The 22,235-nt window shown below is 48.1% G+C and overlaps 1 protein-coding gene across 3 annotated transcripts in view; it reads left to right on the top strand.

Moving 5' to 3' along the window:
* LOC122391569 (39S ribosomal protein L28, mitochondrial-like) overlaps positions 1 to 22,235 on the top strand; it is a 28,368-nt gene that overhangs the window by 5,247 nt on the left and 886 nt on the right. Inside the window, exons 1-4 of one of the 3 annotated variants that reach the window (XM_043385608.1) lie at positions 9,858 to 9,912; positions 14,188 to 14,400; positions 20,749 to 21,007; positions 21,835 to 21,978. In XM_043385608.1, coding sequence (XP_043241543.1) covers positions 14,219 to 14,400; positions 20,749 to 21,007; positions 21,835 to 21,978 — 585 coding nt within the window. In that variant the 5' untranslated portion in view covers positions 9,858 to 9,912; positions 14,188 to 14,218. Of the gene's footprint in view, positions 1 to 9,857; positions 9,913 to 13,741; positions 13,815 to 14,187; positions 14,401 to 20,748; positions 21,008 to 21,834; positions 21,979 to 22,235 lie in introns of those variants that run through there. The other 2 variants (XM_043385605.1, XM_043385609.1) reach the window with 2 other exon arrangements.

Below are 22,235 nucleotides of genomic sequence, written 5' to 3'. Positions count from 1 at the left end.
CGAGATCTACATTTCTAAAAAAAAAATTAAAAAATGTCAATAGGGGGGTAGAGGGGGGTAAAAACGGGCAAATTGCAGATACATTTTAGACTGTTTATCACGGCCAGGTTTCTGAACCAATCTTAACGCAACTTTTGCCGATCGATAGAGAATGAACCAGGAATTCACTTTCACATGGATCCTAAAAATATGCATTTTCAAAAATCATAGGCGGATACAGATCATTGAGATTGGGGGTACACAAAAAGTATAGTAAATAAGGTTTTTGTTGGTACTGTTTCTAAAAAGGGTGGCAATGGTCTTGTTATGTTACAATTTTCTTATGAGAGAACGACTAAAATTGTATTGGTCATGCATAGGCGGTGTCAGGGCACCTATGTTGGGAGGTAAAAAATAACCCCCCTTTTTGGACGCCTGGATCCGCCTATTATAGCAAAAGCGTGTCAAAAGAGGATGCACAATAACTTTGTATATGTTATCACATGATACCTTTCATTCACTGTTCGTAAAACTGGTGCAGCATCGTGATCTTCGCCCAAATGACTCGCTTCACGAATAGGACCCCCAATTCCCAGTGCTCTGGAGCCGCCCCTGGTAAAGTTATGAACTTGAAATTTTCAGGGAATGTGCCCAATTTAGTTTTAGGAAAAGTCAGAAAATTTCAGCATCGTAGCTTCAGCGGTTTCGGAGATATTCCCGAAAAACCTGAGGGGTGGATAAAAACAACCCCCCCCCCCTGCCACTAATAGGGTTAACACTTAACTAAGGTCTGGTCACAAAGTCAAATAGCCCTCTAAAAAATGTGGTCCTTTAACCGTATAACTTATTTCCTAGAAGTTTGAAATTTTGTGAAGTGCAAGTGCAGGACTGCGGGATCGGAGCCGGAGCTTAACAGCTCGTCAGCTTGACTTGACAGCTCTGGCCAGAGTCGGAGCTGGAGTCACCGAAGTGAGAAGTCGTTTGTACTTCGACTCCGAAGTCAGAGTCGACATTCTCTGGCTTAAAGTCATGCTCATTGCTCTTAACTGGCTGGTCGAAATTTATGAAGCCGTTTTAGCCGAACGTGGGCAGGTGGGATAAGAGCTGTAGGTTCTGTTGACCGTTGTGACTGGTGGACGGTGGCTGTATCAGTAAAGAGGTCAGACCAATATAGGCCCACACTGAGTATTCAAACCTCCTGGACCCTCTCATACCACACACCGTTCCGTCATTTCTATCCTCAGGACAGTCAAATCCCTCTCCTCCACGCCTCAACTCCTTGTTCCGGGCTGGACGGGCAACTTTATCCCATGCGGGAACCCCCGATAAGAGCACGCCCGTAACCGGGTGCGGTGACTGGTGTGTGCTTGGGGTGCTGGTCGGCCTGCCCTCTGGACGGGCTCAGCCTCGTCGACTCACCAGGGTGCTCGCCCAGACCAAATGTCCCCCCTCCCCCTCCCCCTAATTCCCATCTACTTCCGGCTCTGAAAAATCCCAGACCGTGGCGAGGTCCTCTGACCTCTCACGCCAGCATCAGGTACTCTAAGGTCATGGTGAACTGGTGAGCCCCTTCGGCTGTCGTTTTGCCTAGCACGGGAGGATGGCCGTTTAGAAGTGGTGACTTGCTTGAGTATTGTGAATACTCGAATGTGTGGCTTATGCAGCTGTCACCCCACCCAGAGGACCGAACTTCAGCCTTTGGTGGGTGTACAGTCCACAGCAGAAGTAATGTGGGGTTTCAGTCATGGGTATGTTCTGCTTATGAAGCTTAGGAACGATTAGCCAGACTACAATGCATAGGCGGCGGAACGGGGAGGGCACCGGGGCACCGTGCCCCCCTTTGATTTTGGCATTTTAACATTAGCCCTATGGGCGTTGCATGGAAAGAATGGGACCAAAAATCGGCAGTGCCCACCCACCCCCCTTAACCCTCGCCGGACCTATTGGTTTTCTACATACGCGCCGGCCGAGGGGGGGGGGGCGGGTACGACCCCCCTCGCCGTTTCGCCCCTGGTGGAGCTAGCGCGTCGCGGAAAAAACGAGCGTGTGCGCCGTTACGAGACGCAGAGATTGGTACCCGATTTTAAGGTCCTAGGTCAACCAGTGACCTCTGAGGTCAGGTCAAGTGCCCCAAGGTACGGTTCAGTTTTTGGTCAATAACTTCGCAAAAAACGGCCGCAGAGCGCCGATTTTGGCAGCATCGTGTTCGTCTCGCTCAGGCGCGTCGAATGATATACTTTTTGTCCGGGTCAGGTCAACTTGGGGTGTTGACCTCAGGTCAAGGTCAGGTCAGCACCCCCAGGTCACGAAGTTGGTCGAAAGAGGTCATGTCGCATATCATTCGATTCGACAGGTCTTCCTGAGTCCATTGGTGGCTTTCCCGACTCCCTAGCTCAATTTGATCAAGAGTTATTGACGAAAAACTAATATGACCTTGATGACGTCATAAATGACATCACGCAAGGTCAACATTGCAAAAGTGACGCATCTAACCTTGCAAGGAGTGCATAAAATCACGATTCTGTGTGCTTGAGATAGTTGGAGATCGTTCCCGGCGCCAGAATAGCAGTTTGAATTTTTCCCCATTGACTTATAATGGTGAGGTCACGAAAATGACCTGACCTCATATGACCTTTAGGAAAAATCCGAGATATACAAGTTGTGGGACTCATAATGGATACTAGATCCTGCAAGTTTCATTTCCCTGTGACATCTCCTCTGGCAGTGAGGGCGTTGCGAAGTTGCGACATCTGAAGACCGTGCAGAGGTTCACTTATGACGTCATAGGTCAGTGACCTGACCTGACCCAAAAATGCGGTTGGTGTTAAAAGATGTGGCTTGGATCAAAGGTTAGGTATGCCAAGTTTCAGCTCTCTATCGCCAGCGTGTTCGGAGCTATCGCGAAAAAACTCTATGGGGGGGGCGGCACCCGCCCCCCCCCTCGGCCGGCGAGGGTTAATTGAGGGTGTTCCGCCGCTACTGCTACAATGAAACTTTAAATGTAGCTTATATGTATCATCACCCTTGCAGCTGCAACTTTAGCTATTGACATCTTCTTTTCGATCACTCCGCATTAAACAATCGCCAGTCAAAGCCAACCGTTGAGATTGGTAAAACCCTACATTACTTTAGCGGTGGGCTGTAGCTGAGCCGCTGAAGTGTCTCAGTTGTACCGTCGAACTGACCAGCATCAGTATTCTTTTAAAAATGGTTTATTTCTGTTTGAATGACTCCATATGGAATGACCGTTGCAAATAGTCACTTTTGAAATCCTTTATGGCCGATTTTTTGGAGGGGACGTCCCCCCCGGATTCCTCGACTGCCGGCGGGGGGGGGGGGCGTCCCCCGTCCCCCGCTGACGCCCATGCTATCTATAAACACTCTCAAACATCGGTTTATTGGAAAACATGACACACCCGAATATTGCACCCGTTAGGTACCCCTTTGTGTGACCCTGAGGTTATCTCAGGTCATGAAGGGTCACCAGCAGTTTTTTAACTATTTCTTTTGAATTGATATAAGAGATGACAGACGTGCTAGAGCGGTAAAAACATGTCAGATGTGTTCAACTCGGCGATACGGATTACGGATCGACTGATATGCAGCATGACCCTTTCTGGTCAGGCCATGCCCTGACCCGTGGTCAAACTTTCCAAATGACCTTAAAAGTCCGAATTTCATTCGACGCGACTCGACGAGGGGAACACGTTGCTGGCAAAAGTAATGTCGTGGCTCCCTTCAGTCAAAATCTGTTACCTAAAGCTTTTTTTTTTTCGTATAAACCAGGGATGCGGAGCCGTGGAAATTTCAGATGGTCCGGCTCCGGCTCCGGCTCCGAGTAAAATGGTCCGGCTCCGGCGGCTCCGGCTCCTTCTCAGTACATCCCCTATGCGATTAATTAAATACCTACGGGTGGAAAAGAAAGGGCGATTGAAATTGGATTGGTACACGTTGCCTCTGTATTTGCATAACAAGGCTAATTTGAATAGTGAATAACCACATGACCTTGTGCTGTCAAACCGAACTACTGGTCAATATTTTTTTCCTCTTAAAAAAAGAGCCGGAGTCGCCCCCTTTTTTGACGGCTCCGGCTCCGGTTCCGGCTCCGGGCTATATTGTTTCACGGCTCCGGCTCCGGCTCTGGGCAAAACATGCCGGCTCCGGCTGATCCGGCTCCGGCTCCGCAGTCCAGGGGCGTCGTTTTGTATAGGCCTGGGAGTGCCCGAGCACTACCAATGTTCAGCTGAGCACTACCAATGTGTTGTTGAGCACTACCAACATTTTTCTTCACTTATTGAGAAAATTGCATTCAAACATTTACATGTCATACAAATAAAATGAATGAGGTTCTTATGTATAAAATCAACATGATAGCAAGTAACTTCAATGGTAAGTGGTAACTATTGATGAAAATCTATAGACTTACTCCACAAGTAGATTGAATTTGAATTGGTTGACCAATTCAATCTTCTTGTAGCGTACCTAAGTCCATAAATTTCCATCAATACCTAGGTATCATTTTCAATTTCCACATCATGTCATTACGTCAAGTAATTTCAAGTTATGTGGTACCTACTACCTACCTACCTACCTACCTACCAAGTTTCACAATACTCAGGGGCGTCGTTTTGTATAGGCCTGGTAGGGCCCGAGCCTTACCAATGTTTATTTGGGCCCTACCAATGTTCGCTGAGCCCTACCAATCTTTTGTCACTTATCAGTTGATAAAAAATCAAAATAAACAGATAAGCAAATATTAAATAAGCACATATGCAAGTACATAAATAAGGTTCTAGCCACAGTAGGTGCATGTAGCTGACAATGAGGTTTCACGTGTCTAGGACTCCGGTCCTTAATGGATTTTAAGAGGCTCGAAAACGCAATTGGTTATAGAGGTCCATAACTGCCTCTGAGTCCCGCATACCACGCGACCGCCCCTAATAGACCCCGATCCGTCTCCACACCAGCCGCTGGAGGCCCTACACCGACTTCGGAAGGTGCCGCGGTGCTCCAGAATAGGCCATAGGTATATTGATTTGAGTGGGTGATGCAGCCTGATTCCCCAGGGTTCAACGCCAGGTCATTACCGCATCAGACCCCGAAAACTGAAGCTCGTAACTACGAGGGGCGTTCAAAAAGTTTCGGGCCGAACAATGAAGGAGTTGGAATTTTGGCCTGCAAGGCGGTGTGTTAAATGATGTGTTATTGGGATGTCCACTTACGCAAATTAAGTAAGTGGCCATTAATTAAGTCTCTTCTGTGATTGATTCGGGCTTCTATTCGTAGCATAGTTCGCCATTTCGGATAGGATGGGCGACGCCCAGAAGAGAGCAGTGATTCGTTTCATAGTAGTTAGTGCAGAAAAGGCACCAAGCGTTAACCCTCGCCCGTATTGGTGTTTTTCCAGCCGCGAACGTATAGGGGGGGGGGGGGGGTCCGTTGGACCCCCTCTTGCCGTTTCGCCCCTGATCGAGCTAGAGCTTTGCGGAAAAAACGAGCGTATTGCCCGTGACGAGAGGAAGCCGATGATACCTAATTTTAAGGTCCTAGGTCATTGGTTGACCTTGCAGGTCAGGTCAATGACCCAAAAGTCGGGAAAATCGGGACCTGTTAGAACGTCGTAAAATGTGGCTGCTATGGGGTTTTTCGGGGCGCTGATCACGAATATCATGTTAGTTTTGATCACAGATGATGTCTTTATGCATTAAGTCCAGGTCGGGTCAGGTCAGGTCAGGTCAACCAGTAGGGGTCCTGCCGGGTATTCCTAGTGGGTGTCAACCGCCTCTGATAGCTTCGTAACATGTTACGAAGATACCAAAACTACTTCGTTAACGTTCATATGGCTGCTAAATTCGAATTCAGCTCCAAAAACTGGCCTAGAAACATGTAAAACTCGAAAAAGTGAACCGAGGTCACCAAAGGTCAATGACCTGACCTGACCTTCAGGTGACCTTGACACCCACCCTAATGCATGGGAGCAACATCATATCACATGTTTGAACGCTTGAAACCACGAAAAGACTGCAAACGCGCGGCTAATGCGAGCCGACATATACGCCGAATCGCGATTCCGGCCAAACATGGTCTCGAAAAGTAGGTCACAGGTCAAAGGTCATTGGGGTCAGGGTCATGAAATTTTCAGGGTAGGTGTAAAATTGATTAACGCGAGGGTACTGAAAGTTTCGTCGCGATCGGCCGCTTTTTACGCGAGTTATTCGCGAAAAACCATGGGGGGGTCCGTTCGACCCCCCCCCATACGGGCGAGGGTTAACCCTCGCCCTGGGCATTTTTCATAACACGGCCTGGCAGGGGGGAGGGGTCGATGCAACCCCCATCCGCTCGTCAACTTTCCAAAACAGGGGCACACAATTGATGATGTGCGTCCATTCGATAAACATCGAGGAGAGGCTATAGGGAAGCTGACGTAAAGTGTGCAGGTGCACCTGATCCGCGACCACGCACCTGCGTATACATGGGCGGGATGACGAACAGTGAAGCGATGAGCTTCGAGTTGTTGTCGCATCCACTTTTTTCTCTCCGAACCTTGCACACTCTGGTTAGTGGTTGCCACCTCTTCCCCAACATAAGAAAATTAGCAGCGGCAACCTCGCTAACAGCAGGGAGACGAAATCAGCCGTCTTGGACGTGCAGAATGGGTCCAAAACCCACTTGGTTATGGAGGCCTTGAGGGCTCTCGCGAAGCGCTGCGCGAAATGTGTTTGTCTTAACGGTGTTTATTTGAATAAATGAACTTTTTGGTCTAATGAGTCGATGCTGTATCTCTCTGCTCCTTCATGGTGGCCCGTAGCTTTCTGAACGCCCCTCGTACTGTCATCCTTTTATTTTGGCAAGCAAGTCTTTCTAACTATCGTTGTGTTTCCAGTCCTCGTTAGTTGTCGAACCCTTCAATTGGCATGGGTCTTCAAAACCGTTCCTGGCCCCGCAGCCGTCTTTTTTAGTCGGCTTGGGCCCTCAAAGCTGTTCCTGTCCCCTTTCAGCACAGCCGTCCTTTTAAGTCGATGTGGGCCTCTTTCAGAATGGCGTGCATTCCTCCGACACTATTGCCTATATAACTGCACGTTTTGTGCATGGCGTCCGGTGTGGACCCAGATTTCCAAAGTTTTTTTTGTGTTTTTTTTTTTTAATTTCGGTTAGTCTTGTCAATGACCAGGGCGAAAAATAAGTGGCCGAAATCCGATGAGAAAGGCAGATTTGGGGTACCCTACCTTGTAAGCCCCGTCATATATGGCCAGCCGCCGCCTTTGGGCACTACCAATCATTTTCGGAAAACGACACCCCTGGCACCCCTGGTATAAACGGCTATTTTTATATTTTTTGCCCTCTGGAACATGGAATATATCACATATGACAGGAAAAAGGTTAACTGTGAAGGAACGGGAGGAGCTGACGATGATAAGCGCGATCTGACGGTGAGATGAAGATCCTTGCGGAGGCTTGGTTACGGGGATAGTGGACACTACACGACTTATTAGGCACTTCTGGTGTGAAAACTGAAAGGGCAATTAACCCGCGCCCTGCTGGGGGGGGGGGGTGTTTGAACACCCCCCCTTGTGGTTTTTCGCGAATATCTCAAAAACGGCGGCGCGGAGCGCCGCCGTTTTTGGTACACCTTATCATACATCAATTCTACACATTTTGTGAAAATTTCAGACCAAGGTCATTCAAGGTCAGGTCACCAGGTCACTTGAAGTGACCTCACCTCATAAAAAGTTTCAATGTCTGTCATAGCTACACCGAGTGACCGATCGCTTTGAAACTTTCAGCGATTGCTAAGAGCAGCAGCATGTACAAAATGTTTATCTCAGAATTTTTATATCGATGACCTAAGGTCAGGTCAATTTTGCGACCTCCCCATTATAAGTCAATGGGAGAAAATTGAAATGCGCATCTTTTGGACGAAAGACATTATAAACACTCCCAAACACCGAATTACAAGTGGTTTAGACACACTGAATATGAAAATGGTGTCCGTGACCCTTGTTTATGCCCTGAGGTCATCTTAGGTCACGAATGGTATCTAACAGTTTTTCGCAAATAACTTTTGATACAGGCATGCTAGAGCGATGAAAACGCCTTAGATGTGTTCAGCTCGACGATACGGATCGACTGATATGCAACATGACCCTTTCCGGTCAGGTCATGACCTTGACCTGAGGTCAAATTTTCAAGTTGACCTTTCAAGGTCAAGTTATAGTTCATTCGATGCGTCTTGACGAGAGGAACACGATGCCGGTAAAAGTAAGCTCGTACAAGGCTTGAGTCAAAAGTTATTGCCGAAAAACTGTTTCCGAAAAAATCGGCTATTTTTGCAGTTTTTGTCCCCTGCAGGCAAAACCGTTGACGTTAGGTCAAATCTGAGAGAATTACTCAGAAAGGGCGTTAATAGGGCTATCGAATGCGCTTTTCCGCGGCGCTGTAGCTCTATTGGTTCCCGAGTTATGCGTTGGCTTCTTGGAAATTTTCGATATTCGACCTGGAAATCGGCGAAATTTTGCCTTCAATGACCTCTGGTGACCTGACCTTTGACCTGACCAAAAAATTGACCGAAGTGATTTCGTCATTATTTTTGACGCTCTTTCGAACGCCGCCTTCCGCGTATCGCTACGTGGCCCAGGAGTCGAGTTACAAGGGGGGTGTTCAAACACCCCCCCCCCCAGCAGGGCGTGGAAATCCAGGACCCCCAGCCGGGCGCGGGTTAAAGGAAATAGTTCACTTTCACGAAATTATTTTTTTTTGCAACGGATTTATGATTTTTTATGTTCAAAATAATCAGCAAAGAAAATAAAACCTTTTTATAACAAAATATTATTTTCTATATTTTGACATAGGAAGAATTTTTCAGTTTCTGTAAGGCACACGCGATCCAGTATGAAAAGAGCATGGGTCCCGAAAATTCTTCAGAAACAGAGAAATTATCGCAGCCACCGGCATTTGGGCGATCTGCTCGATCTGATAATGTTCCCCTGAATGTCCTAATTGATCAGTACGAGAATTTCTCTAGAGTTCTCGTAGATAATTTCTCTAGTTTCTGAAGAATTTTCGGGACCCATGCTCTTTTCATACTGGATGGAAATATATGCAAGGCACACATCCTCAACGCAAGACACCTTTTTCGGGACGAGAAATAGAATATCTTTGCCTAGGGTGATCGTTGGGCTGTAAAAACTCCTGATTTATGCTCGTCTCAGCCCAAGCTACGGAACTGCTATTCCAGTTCAAAACCCATGTTAAAAAGTGAACTATTTCCTTTAATAAACCCACTTTCGGTATCGGTCTCCATTATCGACACTTCAGCCAACCTACATACGTGCCGCGCTTGGATACGCTGCAATGCGTCTTCATGTTAATGTCAGGTTTGTAGTGGTATCGCAGCGATGTCGCTACCAGCAGCTACGCACCTCCGTCTTGAGGATGTAAGGTCATTATAGGGATGCCACTGTATAGAGACTCAGTGATGTCATACAATTCCGTCACTTAGGAACCGTACGTGCCACCACCTATCGGACAGCCATTGAACTAATAGTTTACAGCTTGTACAACAGATGTCACTATTTTGGATGATACGGTCTTGGATGCTGCGGTACCAAAAATGTTTTTTGGATGATACGGTTTTGGATGCTGCACCCTTGGATGTTTCACTCTTGGATGCTGCAATTCCTCGTCCTTGGTTGCTGCCAATTTGGATGATACGATTTTGGATGCTGTGGTCCTGGATGTTGCAGTTTTGGATGTTTCGCTCTTGGATGCTCTGAATCATCCCTAAGGGGTCGGTTTTGGATGTTATTTGGACGTTTTGATCGCTGGATGCTAAGGTTTTGGATGTTGCGTCCCTTGGATGCTCCGCTCTTGGATGCTTCAATACTCACCCCTTTCATTGCTTTCATTCATTTCCTGATAATTTGCCGGGGAAAGGTGCGTGTGTTTATCGTCATTTTATGCGTATATATCTAGTAGATTATTGATATAGAGTGTGGGCATATAAATAACCTATAACGGTATATAAATTTCCTTTACATTTTCCACAAGTAAATAAAGCGAGTGCGCTTTATTTACTTGTGTTTTGAAAATGTGATTTTGAAAATGTTTATATTACTTGTATGCCGCTGACAGAGTGACAATAATTAATAATACAAATAAAATTAAAGTGCTTACCTAGAGGTAAGTCACGAAACTGTCCGGAAAAGCGAAGTACTTTAATTTTATTTCCACATACCTAGGTACTTGCAGAGAACTATTAATTTCCATTACCCTATGCCGGTGTTTAAAGGGACCCTCCCACCTTAACATTAGATTTGAGTTGAGATAGCCAAAATGGGGTCCCTGGCTCACAATTACCGGTTTCGGCACTCACAACATCGAGAAATGCCTTAAATCGGAAATATTGAATTTCAAAATTGCAGCATTTTGATTCAGAGGGGCTAATGCTTAGGAATACCCCTCTGAATGTGTGACGTCAGCGCAAATATCTGACAATTTTTAAATGTTTGACTAAAACGTTTTGTAGCACGCGGTGGTATATGCTATTTGCGCGCAGCATCTGCCGCAAACGCCGCACTTCTAAAATAAAGTCGCTAGAAACAGCGGAGATCCCAAAAAAGTAAACAAAAGTAAAAGTCTAATATCTTGAAAACCGGTGAATATTTTTCGGTGAAATTTGGTAGATATTCGTTTTCGCTCTTTCTGAACCGAGCGACATCACTTTCATGCCAATTCTTAAACTTTTTTGAAGGTGGGAGGGTCCCTTTAAACATCCGTATGCCGGCATCAGTGCCTATATCTCCATTCCAGGGTGGCCGCACCCGCTGTCAGGCTACTTTAACCCGCGAGTTGCTGGGGGGGGGGCGTTAAACGCCCCCACTTTTTTGCCGGGCCATAGCATAAAAACGGCGCGCCGCAGGCGCGCCAAATTTTGGGTACCTGTAGGAAATTGATTGAAGTTTATTATGTCAAAGTTTCAAAAAAAATTGATCATAATTTTTTTGAGATATCGAGGTTTTAGTGACGTCATGATTTCTGAGTTTTCGACCAAAAACGGCATATGTTCATTGTTCAAAAAATCATATAAAATCACAAAATAGACATACAGACATGCCGTAAACGCCATTAGACTGCCAATACCATGAACAATCAAATGGCTATCTTCGATTATTGATTATCGTTCCGCATTTTCCAAAATCTTGAACTGAATCTTGGCAATTTCTCGTGACTAGTTCACGACCATGATACATACATTTCTTAAATTGAACTTTTTGAGCCAAACACGTACATATATGATAAAATGAATGTCACCATCGTGTTCTACGCCCCAAATTCCCCAAAAAACATGTGTCACAGGCTGCGAATATCAGTTTTGATTTTGGGGGTAGGTGCCTACCCAGTTGACCTGACCTTGACCCTGACCTATGCTTGACTGACCCCTACATGGAGCTGACACTCTTGTAGGCCTTTTATGATGGATTGTGCACCGTTTTGACAGAGTTTATGACGAGAGGCGCCCATTGCGAAGTCCTGAAGTCCATGCTACTGAAAGCCCGATTTCAGGTGTTTGACCTGACCTTGACCCGACCTGTGACCTCAAAATTCAACTTTAAAGTACTCATCTGAAGCGTCTCGTCGCGTTCTATCGTTTGCCGCCTCGTGCGTTTCGCTGCGCCTATTGGTTCTCGAGTTATCGGCTGGGGGCGTTTAACGCCCCTCCCCAGCAAACGGCGGGTGGCGAAATACCCCAGCAACTGCCGGGTTAAGTCAATGTACCTACATCAACATGTGGTCTAGTCTACAATCACCATAGCATTCCTTACAGTGTCAATATTTTTAGGCATGGAGCCTGTGGTAGGTAGGTACCTACCCTACCCGTTCTCATAGACTATCAAGCTCCTGGTCGGTCTGGTATTCAACTTGTCGAGGATCAATCAGAATCGGCTATGGTGTATCGTAAGTGTAACTAGTGCGCATCCAGCCTGGCCTTAACCCTCACCGGACCTATTGGTTTTCTACATACACGCCGGCCGAGGGGGGAGGGCGGGTACGACCCCCCTCGCCGTTTCGCCCCTGGTGGAGCTAGCGCGTCGCGGAAAAAAACGAGCGTGTGCGCCGTTACGAGACGCAGAGATTGGTACCCGATTTTAAGGTCCTAGGTCAACTGGTGACCTCTGAGGTCAGGTCAAGTGCCCCAAGGTACGGTTCAGTTTTTGGTGAATAACTTCGCTAAAAACGGCCACAGAGCCGCGATTTTGGCAGCATCGTGTTCGTGTTCGCCTCGCTCAGGCGCGTCGAATGCTATACTTTTTGTTCGGGTCAGGTCAACTTAGGGTTTTGACCTCAGGTCAAGGTCAGGTCAGCACCCCCGGGTCACGAAGTTTGTCAAAAGAGGTCATGTCGCATATCATTCGATTTGGCAGGTCTTCCTGAGTCCATTGGTGGCTTTCGCGACTCGCTAGCTCAATTTGATCGGGAGTTATTGACGAAAAACTAATATGACCTTGATGACGTCATAAATGACGTCACGCGGACATGTGCATGGATCCGAGAAAATGGATATGGGATCTGATCTCACGGATCCTGATCTCGGATCCGACGGGATCATAGATCCAGCTCTGTAATTTATCGAGAGATCCGTAGGGATCACAGATCCGAGTCTCATTTCTTGCTTGAGATCCAGTGAGATCATAGATCCTCACTTATTTTTTGTCAACACATAAATCCTAAAAAAACACTTGTTTCAGCTCACAAACGTTCTGTTTTAGTGGTTTTATGTGATCGCACGTCATAATCCATAGTTTTATGGCACATATTAGCATAGAAACCCTTTAAAACATGTTGGTTTTCAAATGTGGTGCATGGTGGGATCCACTCAGATCACAGATCCATGTTCTTAATTTATCGTCAGATCATATGAGATCTGTGAGATCATAGATCAGACTCTGATCTATGATCTCACAGATCACAGATCACAGATCTCACAGGCGCTAAAAATTCATCTCTGATCATCAGAGATGAATTTTTAGCGCCGGATCCGGTGGGATCATAGATCCCAAGACCCAACCTGTACTTTACTTTGAGATCCACTGAGATCATAGATCCATCACTCGGATCCATGCACATGTCTGACGTCACGCAAGGTCAACATTGCAAAAGTGACGCATCTTACCTTGCAAGGAGTGCATCAAATCACGATTCTGTGTGCTTGAGATAGTTGGGGATCGTTCCCGGCGCCAGAATAGCAATTTTCATTTTTCCCCATTGACTTATAATGGTGAGGTCACGAAAATGACCTGACCTCATATGACCTATGGGAAAAATCCGAGATATACAAGTTGTGAGACTCATAGTCATAATGGATACTAGATCCTGCAAGTTTCATTTCCCTGTGACATCTCCTCTGGCAGTGAGGGCGTTGCGAAGTTGTTACATCTAGACCGTGCAGAGTTTCACTTATGACGTCATAGGTCAGTGACCTGACCTGACCCAAAAATGCGGTTGGTGTCAAAAGTTCCGGCTTGAATCAAAGGTCAGGTATGCCAAGTTTCAGCTCTCCATCGCCAGCGTGTTCGGAGCTATCGCGATCAAAAAACCCTATGGGGGGTCGGCACTCGCCCCCCCCCCTTCCCTTGGCCGGCGAGGGTTAAAGCAGTTGAGCGATGAGGCAGTTGATTGAGGCACAGACCATCTCAGATGGGAACCGGTTCCAGTTGTTCATGATTTGTGGCGCAGACGGAGATCACTGCATGTCTCGAGGTTGCTTGAAATTTCCCGACTACATGGAGTGGAGGTCCACAAGTAACTCCATCAGCCAGCATGAATAATGTTTCAGGGCTGGTATCGAGCCTTCCATGAAACAGCTGACACTTGAAAATCATTTCCCCCCTAGTCTATGTTGCATGATCAATTGTTTTGCTTTCATTTTCATCTAGTTGTTTTGACTCAGTCTTCACTGGTTTTGACTTTTGACTGAGTCATATTCATATACCTAACAATGACAGAGCTATCAGCTATGTGTGGGAATTTTAAGCTTGACTGATAAGTTAGATGATGATATTAAAGGCTAGCAGCCATTGTCAAGGAAATCTCCATTCTGATTCCTGATCCTTGTTGGTATTGTTCTCAAATTACATGCCCCTGATTTCACCATGCAACTTAACTCCACCACCATTGTCAGTGAATTGACTAATTTTACCACCGTTGCAGGTAAATTGACTGGCTACAAAAGAAGCTTACGATGCCACGCAACTTGCTGAACTACCAAAGAGCGCATGCAGCATGGAAGCTGGAGACAGTAGTCAAACATTTGCCGGCAGCCTACCAAGCTTTCTACAAAGAGTGGAAAGTGGACCAGCCCAAGCCAGTGCACTACAAACCAGAGCCAGGAAGATGGAAAAAGAATCCCACTACTGGAGAAATGTAAGTACCTACTAGCTTAAGATGGGTTATGTAGATATCAATTTAAATTGTAAGATCCAAGCTTATTTTGCAGTAGATAGATGATGTGGATCAACTTTGATCCTAAATAGACAAAAGCAATTTCCAATACAATGGAGAGGATGATTAAGTACCTAGGTCACCTCCTGCCTTAAATTATTCAATCCCTCACTTTGTTATGAAATTAGTTCATATCACAATATGGCGATCTGTGTATTGGGTGTCCCTGAAGCTGCATGCTCTCATGCCGGGCAAAGGACTATCAGATCCTCTTCTCAAGATTTATGAAACTCAATGTGAGTTGTGACAACTGACAGGGTTTCAGATGCACGGGCCGGATAGCACAGTCACACATGTGACATGGACCACACACACTACACAGGCCTGGCCAAGGTATATAAAAACACTAGGTAACACCGAAAAATTCCTTCAACATGAAGGCAACGGGTTCAGGTCTTGACAACTAGTGCTAGCATGATTTGCAAGATACTTGCTACGTAACTACTTTACAGATTTTCCTAATACTTTGCTATTACTTATGTTTCGCGATTTAATAAAGACATATTTTTAGTTATCCTCATTAAAATTCGTTCTTGCCAAGAAATTTGTAATTTCACGGTATGACATCATGCCTTCAGGAAGCCTCGGATATCTCAGTATCTAGGCAGTGAACCTACTTAATTCTGATGTTTTTAGAAATGAAATTGATTTTTGCATTCTCTTGATATGAACTTTTTGGAAAACAACAGAAAAACATTAAATTATCGCTTTTCAAAGTGCCATTTTGTGCTTGATAAGAAGTGATGGCCCTTAGACAGAGCGTTCCTATAAAAAATCTAGAGTGAGCTGGCCTCTATAAAAATTAAAATTAGCACCAGTATTTAATTGTCTGTTAGATGTTAATTTTCATTAAGCTTAAGGTTCTACGGAAAAAGGCGAAATTCGCCCCTAAAGGCTTCAATGTCTGAATGAAAAAAGGCACTATGGTAAAGAGGTAGTTGAAAAATGGGAGGGAGCTGGCCTCTACAAGTTGTTGATTGAGATAGATTAGCGTATTGACTTTCGATTGATATACCTCATTAAGCATATGGTTTTACGGAAAATGGCTAAATTTGTCGAAAACTATCTCGTTTTTGTTATAAACCGTATATTAGAAATGGCGACGTGCGCCACTTCCGTCGCCGACGCCATTTGGACGCCATGTTGCCCGAGATTTGAGCGCTTGTACGCCTTGGCTTCTAAATTTCAAGATGAATATTGACGGCAGAAGACGGCGTTGTGCATATGGGGGGCACGCACTGATTTCAAGTGAGTCGGAAGTGCCAAAATTGAACAAGATTGGTTCCAAGTACGTTTCGAAGTCCGTCATTCAGGCCCTGGGAATGGGTGACCCTGGCAAGCTTGCTGGACGATACCTGTGTCATAAGTGTATTTCCTATGGCAGGTCGCAGATGAAAATTGTTCAGGTGAGATTACTTGACTGATGTGTTGGCTCATAGCTGGGCTCTCCATTGATGTTTGCAGTGTGAATTTACTCTTGTGCTGTGCAGATTCACAGGAATTTGTATCAGTCTGGGAGGTTTGGTCAATCAGTCATTTTTATCATATGCTATTTTTGTCACATGTGCTAAAAATGACAACGATTCTGCTATTTTTGGGAGCGATCCAGTCTGCAAACGGCTGGCCCATACCATCGAGGACCAGTACTCCTGCCTCCTCAAGTTCACGAAGGTGATGCGAGACGCGCGCGTGGTCGGCAGCAACTCGATGCTGCCCTTTCAGAAGGGCTTCGTGATGTCCTCCACCGCTCTGCGCGGCCTGTACAGCGCTGTGCAGCGGCATCACGGGCTCAGCTACCTACTGACCTCCCGGCTCAATCAGGACTGCGTCGAAAACTTCTTCTCGCAGGTAAGCATTCTAACATCAGTCACACATTTTGATGCAACTCAAATAAAACACGGGCGATTCTTTTCTTTCTTTCTTTCTTTTTTTATGCAGGTAAACATTAAGAGCAATATGCACATAGACTATCACGCAAAGCCCTTTGTCCTGGTATTGTATCTAGCCTTGAAATTTATTTTAATTTGATTGTTTTAATACGTCTCGCCCGAATGTGTAGCTTACTACATATCTGGGTTGTGTATATAAGTACTTTGACGGCATTTTTTCTATCCTTAAACAATAAACATTCATGGTTTACTCGTAATGAAGACATTGGTCTTTTTTATATATATTAAGTGTTACCCACTCACACTCACCTCTTTTGTGTTATAATAGACTTTAATTACCTCACTCTGATAAACTATGTTTTGTTTCACTTCTTTGATTTCACTGGGTGACCCGGTAATGGTAAAAAACAATAAATATTAGACCTGTTGTCACAGTGGTTAAGTTATACCCCGCACCTTTAATGCCCACCTAATCGAGTCTTTTTTTAGGTATTTTACCAACCACTGTTTCTATTTCAGTTGAGAGGCATGGGTGCGGCGAACACCAACCCCACGGCAGTGGAGGCCAAGAACCGCCTCCGCCTGCTCCTCATAGGAGCTGCGCCGACAGTGGCCGCCGCAACCCACGATGACCCGCGCGAGTCCGGGGCCTCAGTACTGCTGGAGGAGAAGGAGCCGACTTACCTGAGCGCCACGACGCTGGACCTGGACCACGAGCCGCCAGTGGAGCCAGAGGTGCCGGACGCGGACGTCACCGCGGTGGAGAACCTGGTGACCGCCCGCCAGCCGTGTCCGGGACCCGCAGCCAGCGCCGGCGCCGCCCCGCCACCTGCAAGCCTTCCCTCTGGAGCAACCGGTGTCGCCAGTCTCTCCAGGCAGGCGCTGGCGTACGTCGCGGGGTACGTGGCCGCTAAGTGCGCCACAGTGGACAGCACGCTCGGCAAGATCACGTCCGATGCCAGCGAGGTACCCCGTGACGAGCGCTACGCCTGGATTGACACCCTCAGCCGCGGCGGCCTCACGGTGCCCAGCGCGCGGTGGCTCGATGAGGTTGAGCAGCTGGAGGTGCTGTTCACCACGATGCACGGAGGAGATGTCGACCGCGGCCCCGGCGTCGTTAGGCGACTTGCCGAGGCTGCTGCGCTGAAGTTCCCGCAGCTGCATCCATACGTACTGAGGAAGTACGCTATGACTAGGACGCAGCTGCGGGTACGTGAGATCCGGCGCCTCATCGGCGACAGAGAACGTCTCCGAAAGGAGCAGCCTACCTGCAGCCGGGAGGCCAAGCGTGCGCGCCTGTACGTGCATCCTGGTGATTAGACTTCAGCGTGGCCCTGCTTTGTGTGCCGCGCCGGCTGTGGCGGAAGCCGGCGGCGGCGTGCCACAAGACTTTAGCGTGGCCTCGCTTTGTGTGCTGCGCTGGCTGTGGCGGGAGCCGGCGGCGGCGTGCCGCAAGACTTCAGCGTGGCCTCGCTTTGTGTGCTGCGCCGCTGCGCTGACTGTGGCAGGAGCCGGCGGCGGCGTGCCGCAAGACTTTAGCGTGGTCTCGCTTTGTGTGCTGCGCCGCTGTGCTGGCTGTGGCAGGAGCCGGCGGCGGCGTGCCGCAAGACTTTAGCGTGGCCTCGCTTTGTGTGCTGCGCCGCTGCGCTGACTGTGGCGGGAGCCGGCGGCGGCGTGCCGCAAGACTTTAGCGTGGTCTCGCTTTGTGTGCTGCGCCGCTGTGCTGGCTGTGGCAGGAGCCGGCGGCGGCGTGCCGCAAGACTTTAGCGTGGCCTCGCTTTGTGTGCTGCGCCGCTGCGCTGGCTGTGGCGGGAGCCGGCGGCGGCGTGCCGCAAGACTTTAGCGTGGCCTCGCTTTGTGTGCCGCGCTGACTGTGGCGGGAGCCGGCGGCGCCGTGCCGCAAGACTTTAGCGTGGCCTCGCTTTGTGTGCCGCGCTGACTGTGGCGGGAGCCGGCGGCGCCGTGCCGCAAGACTTTAGCGTGGCCTCGCTTTGTGTGCTGCGCCGCTGCGCTGACTGTGGCAGGAGCCGGCGGCGGCGTGCCGCAAGACTTTAGCGTGGCCTCGCTTTGTGTGCTGCGCCGCTGCGCTGACTGTGGCGGGAGCCGGCGGCGGCGTGCCGCAAGACTTAAGCGTGGCCTCGCTTTGTGTGCTGCGCCGCTGTGCTGGCTGTGGCAGGAGCCGGCGGCGGCGTGCCGCAAGACTTTAGCGTGGCCTCGCTTTGTGTGCTGCGCCGCTGCGCTGACTGTGGCGGGAGCCGGCGGCGGCGTGCCACAAGACTTTAGCGTGGCCTCGCTTTGTGTGCCGCGCTGACTGTGGCGGGAGCCGGCGGCGCCGTGCCGCAAGACTTTAGCGTGGTCTCGCTTTGTGTGCTGCGCCGCTGTGCTGGCTGTGGCGGGAGCCGGCGGCGGCGTGCCGCAAGACTTTAGCGTGGCCTCGCTTTGTGTGCTGCGCCGCTGCGCTGGCTGTGGCGGGAGCCGGCGGCGGCGTGCCGCAAGACTTTAGCGTGGCCTCGCTTTGTGTGCTGCGCCCCTGCGCTGGCTGTGGCGGGAGCCGGCGGCGGCGTGCCGCAAGACTTTTATGGTATTGGTGATCAATGATCATTCACATTCGTGATCGTGGTAACCTCGGTTATTTGCCGTTTGTGAGACTGTTTGGCGCGGTGAGAACTGATATTTGCAGAGCTGAGTTCGGACCGAGCATGTTGGTTCTGCGCTGTTGGTTACTACTCTGTGCTCGTGGTAAATTCACATTATCATTTATACAATTAATGACAGCTCAAGTTTCGCCTCAGTTTTGCGTGTGAGTGGTGAAGCTTGTTTCCGTTTTAAAGTCGTTAATGTGTGTTTTGTGCGCATATTTTTAACCCGGACTTCTTGAAGCATTGAGATGAATATACGAATCGCTGGGAGGGATGCAGATTTTTGGCTCCTCATCAAACTTCCGAATGGATGGTCGAGACAGATTTTTTTGGTGCATTCTCCATCAGTAGGTCAACAAGTCACGTCGATGTCAGGTTAAGTCTGAGACAAGTCACTGCATTGGGTTTAGAGACCAGCTAACGTCATTCAATATTGGAGCGTCCGAGTTCTTAAATGTATGTGGAAACCACTGAACTCTAATGGTGGAAACCGATTTCGCTGCGTGTGGTGGGAGGGTGCTAGCAGCGGCCGTGAAACGTCGCTCACGACGACGTACAGTACGCCGGGATGTCATATAATTAAAACTTTCAGAAAGCGCGTTCTCTCGGCCTTCATTTACACTGGAGATAATAGGTGGACAACCAGCACCATTTCAGAGTTATTTTATTTACAGAAGCGGTTTTGCATCAAAGTCCCTGCCGTAAGTGTTGTGTCTATGCCTGCCGCTGGATATTCGGCATCAGGGATATATAGTTGCGGATGTAAAATAAGAAGCGATGCCAAAATTAGATCAACCAGGAAAGCGACTCTGCCTAATTCAATTCTATCCATTTTCTCACAAATACGCCATGCTTTACTACGCGGATAATATGCTATTTCTATTTACTGGTAAAGACTCAATTTATAATTTAAGCCTTTTGATAGCTACTTGATTATACATTGAATAACACATTATAATGATTATATTTTGACACAATGTAATAATATAAAGTGTCAATTTATAATAATAGAATTTGAAACATTGGTTAATTTTTAATGTGAACGATATGTACCGTACGCAACTGTTCAAAAGCAGCACACGCATCAATCAGCTGACGCCACATTCCCGGTGGCGCTGCTCACGGTGCACGCGTGGGCCTGGCCTAGTCCTTTCCCGATTGGGAGGAAGGGAGATTAAGGGAACGGTACCAAAAAAGCCTGACTTTTAATCACTGGCCAGTTTTACCAACAGCAAAATCGCTGGCTGCGGTTGTTCATTTATCCTAAGTCGCCCCTGAATTTCGCCAACCACGCGAAAAACAAGTTACCGCCAACGTCACAAATAGTATTAGACATCCTAGCTTATGTTTTCAAATCCATGCTTTTTCACGTCATTACCTAATTTAGCTTGTGGGTGACTTAGAAATAGGACTGGTACTCGGCAACCGGTAACACGGCCTTAGAAAATGAAACACAAAGTTTGAAATTCAAATTGAAAAAAACAATGTTTTCATAAAACAGGAGAATGAATATCGTTCCATTACGACACGATGATATCGTGGCAAATTTGTATGGAACTCCCCTAACGGTCTGGCCGGGTCTGCCCACCTATACCTATTGCCCCTGTTTGGATCACACAACTCGTATTCCCAGTCGGCCCCCTGGCCTGGCCAGATGCTGTCCTTGCTCCTCAGTCAGCTCACTGGTCACATCACACGTGTCTCCGTGCCAGCCCGTTGACCTGACGCCTGGATCCCCTCAGCCGGCCTGTGGAGAACGTGCCCATCCCGCTGAGCTACCCGCGTGAGCTACACCAGGGTCTGTGGGGCGGCGAGGCGGTGATAAAAGGCTACCAGCACCGCGGCCGGAACGCCAGCCTGATCCCGCACTGGTGGGTGCCCAGCCTGCACCGCACCGTGCTCTACAGCGAGGTGCTCGACCGATGGATGGAGCTGGTGGTGACCCAGCGCGCCGTCCAGCTGGTGCACGATCACCACGGACTCGACATGTACCTCCTTAAGGTGAGTCGATATGTGGTCCTCAAGGTGGGTCGATCTGCGGTCCTCCTCAAGGTGGGTCGATCTGCGGTCCTCAAGGTGGGTCGATCTGCGGTCCTCAAGGTGGGTCGATATGCGGTCCTCAAGGTGGGTCGATCTGCGGTCCTCCTCAAGGTAGGTCGATATTCACCTCCCATGGGAGGGAAGCGGACGGTGAGCTGTGAACAGATTGTGACTGTTTGGACTTACCTTGGAGTGAATGTAAGATACATCTAACTCTGTGTTGCTGAAAGTTAGATTTGGGCATTCAACGGAAAACTGAACAATGATAAGAGTGGATCTCAAGCCTCTGTCATGACAGAATAAGTTTGTTAAGATGTAGTCAGCCGGACCGATTTGTGCTTAACCGTTTCCGATTCTGATTGCTGACCATTGTGTTCACCGTTCGGCATCTCTGTGTATTTGAATATTTACACCAAAACAGGTACATTTAATAGCACAATAAAATGATGCGGCGAGACATTATGCACGGGTGAACCAGATCAGAAGGGCGGGGCAGCGGGTTCCCGCTCGACTATATACAGGCTTGTCGAGCGTATTACCTGTTTCATTAGTCATTACCCCGGCGTTCCACCTCACCCAGTCCCATTTCCTCCATTCCAGGGCTTTACGCATCGAATTTCGTCATCTGGCGTTTTACCGTTGCCTGACATTACGTGCTATGAGTTATGAGTATATCTATTTTCCTCCTATCGCTCCAGCATGACATACCCTGAAAACAACCTGACGTGACCTTTCTATGACATCACGCGCCATCACGTGAACTGACCTCCGTGACCTGACCCGCACAGACTCGGGCCTGCGATATTGTCTCCCTGCTGGGTCTTCGCATCAAACGTGAAATCCTGCTGGCGTTAGCGCGTGGATCGCTCTGGCCCGACGACCCCAAACGACGAGAGGAGCTACTGAAAAAGTACAGCGAGTTCATCGTGCCGGTGAGTGACGCCATCTGGGGTGATAGATGACGTCATATAGGCTGGATGGTGGTAGTAGTGACGTCATCTGTGCTGCTTGGTCACTTAATTCAGATGTGCTTATAGAAGTGATGTCACGACGGCATTTGTGGTAAGGTTGGCTCGCCAACTGCATTTACTGGTCCTGACACTGAAAAATGCGGTGCGTTAGGTCCCTGATGGGAGCGGACAATGGCCCTGGCGGTGTGCTGGATGGTGTGGGCAGTTTATGGGGATGT

The sequence above is a fragment of the Amphibalanus amphitrite genome, unplaced genomic scaffold, assembly GCF_019059575.1.
Source record: "Amphibalanus amphitrite isolate SeventyFive unplaced genomic scaffold, NRLGWU_Aamphi_draft 000445F_arrow, whole genome shotgun sequence".
In the NCBI taxonomy this organism is placed as follows: Eukaryota; Metazoa; Arthropoda; class Thecostraca; order Balanomorpha; family Balanidae; genus Amphibalanus; species Amphibalanus amphitrite.
Note: the sequence above shows the minus strand (reverse complement) of the source record. Positions and strands in the feature narration are given on the sequence as shown.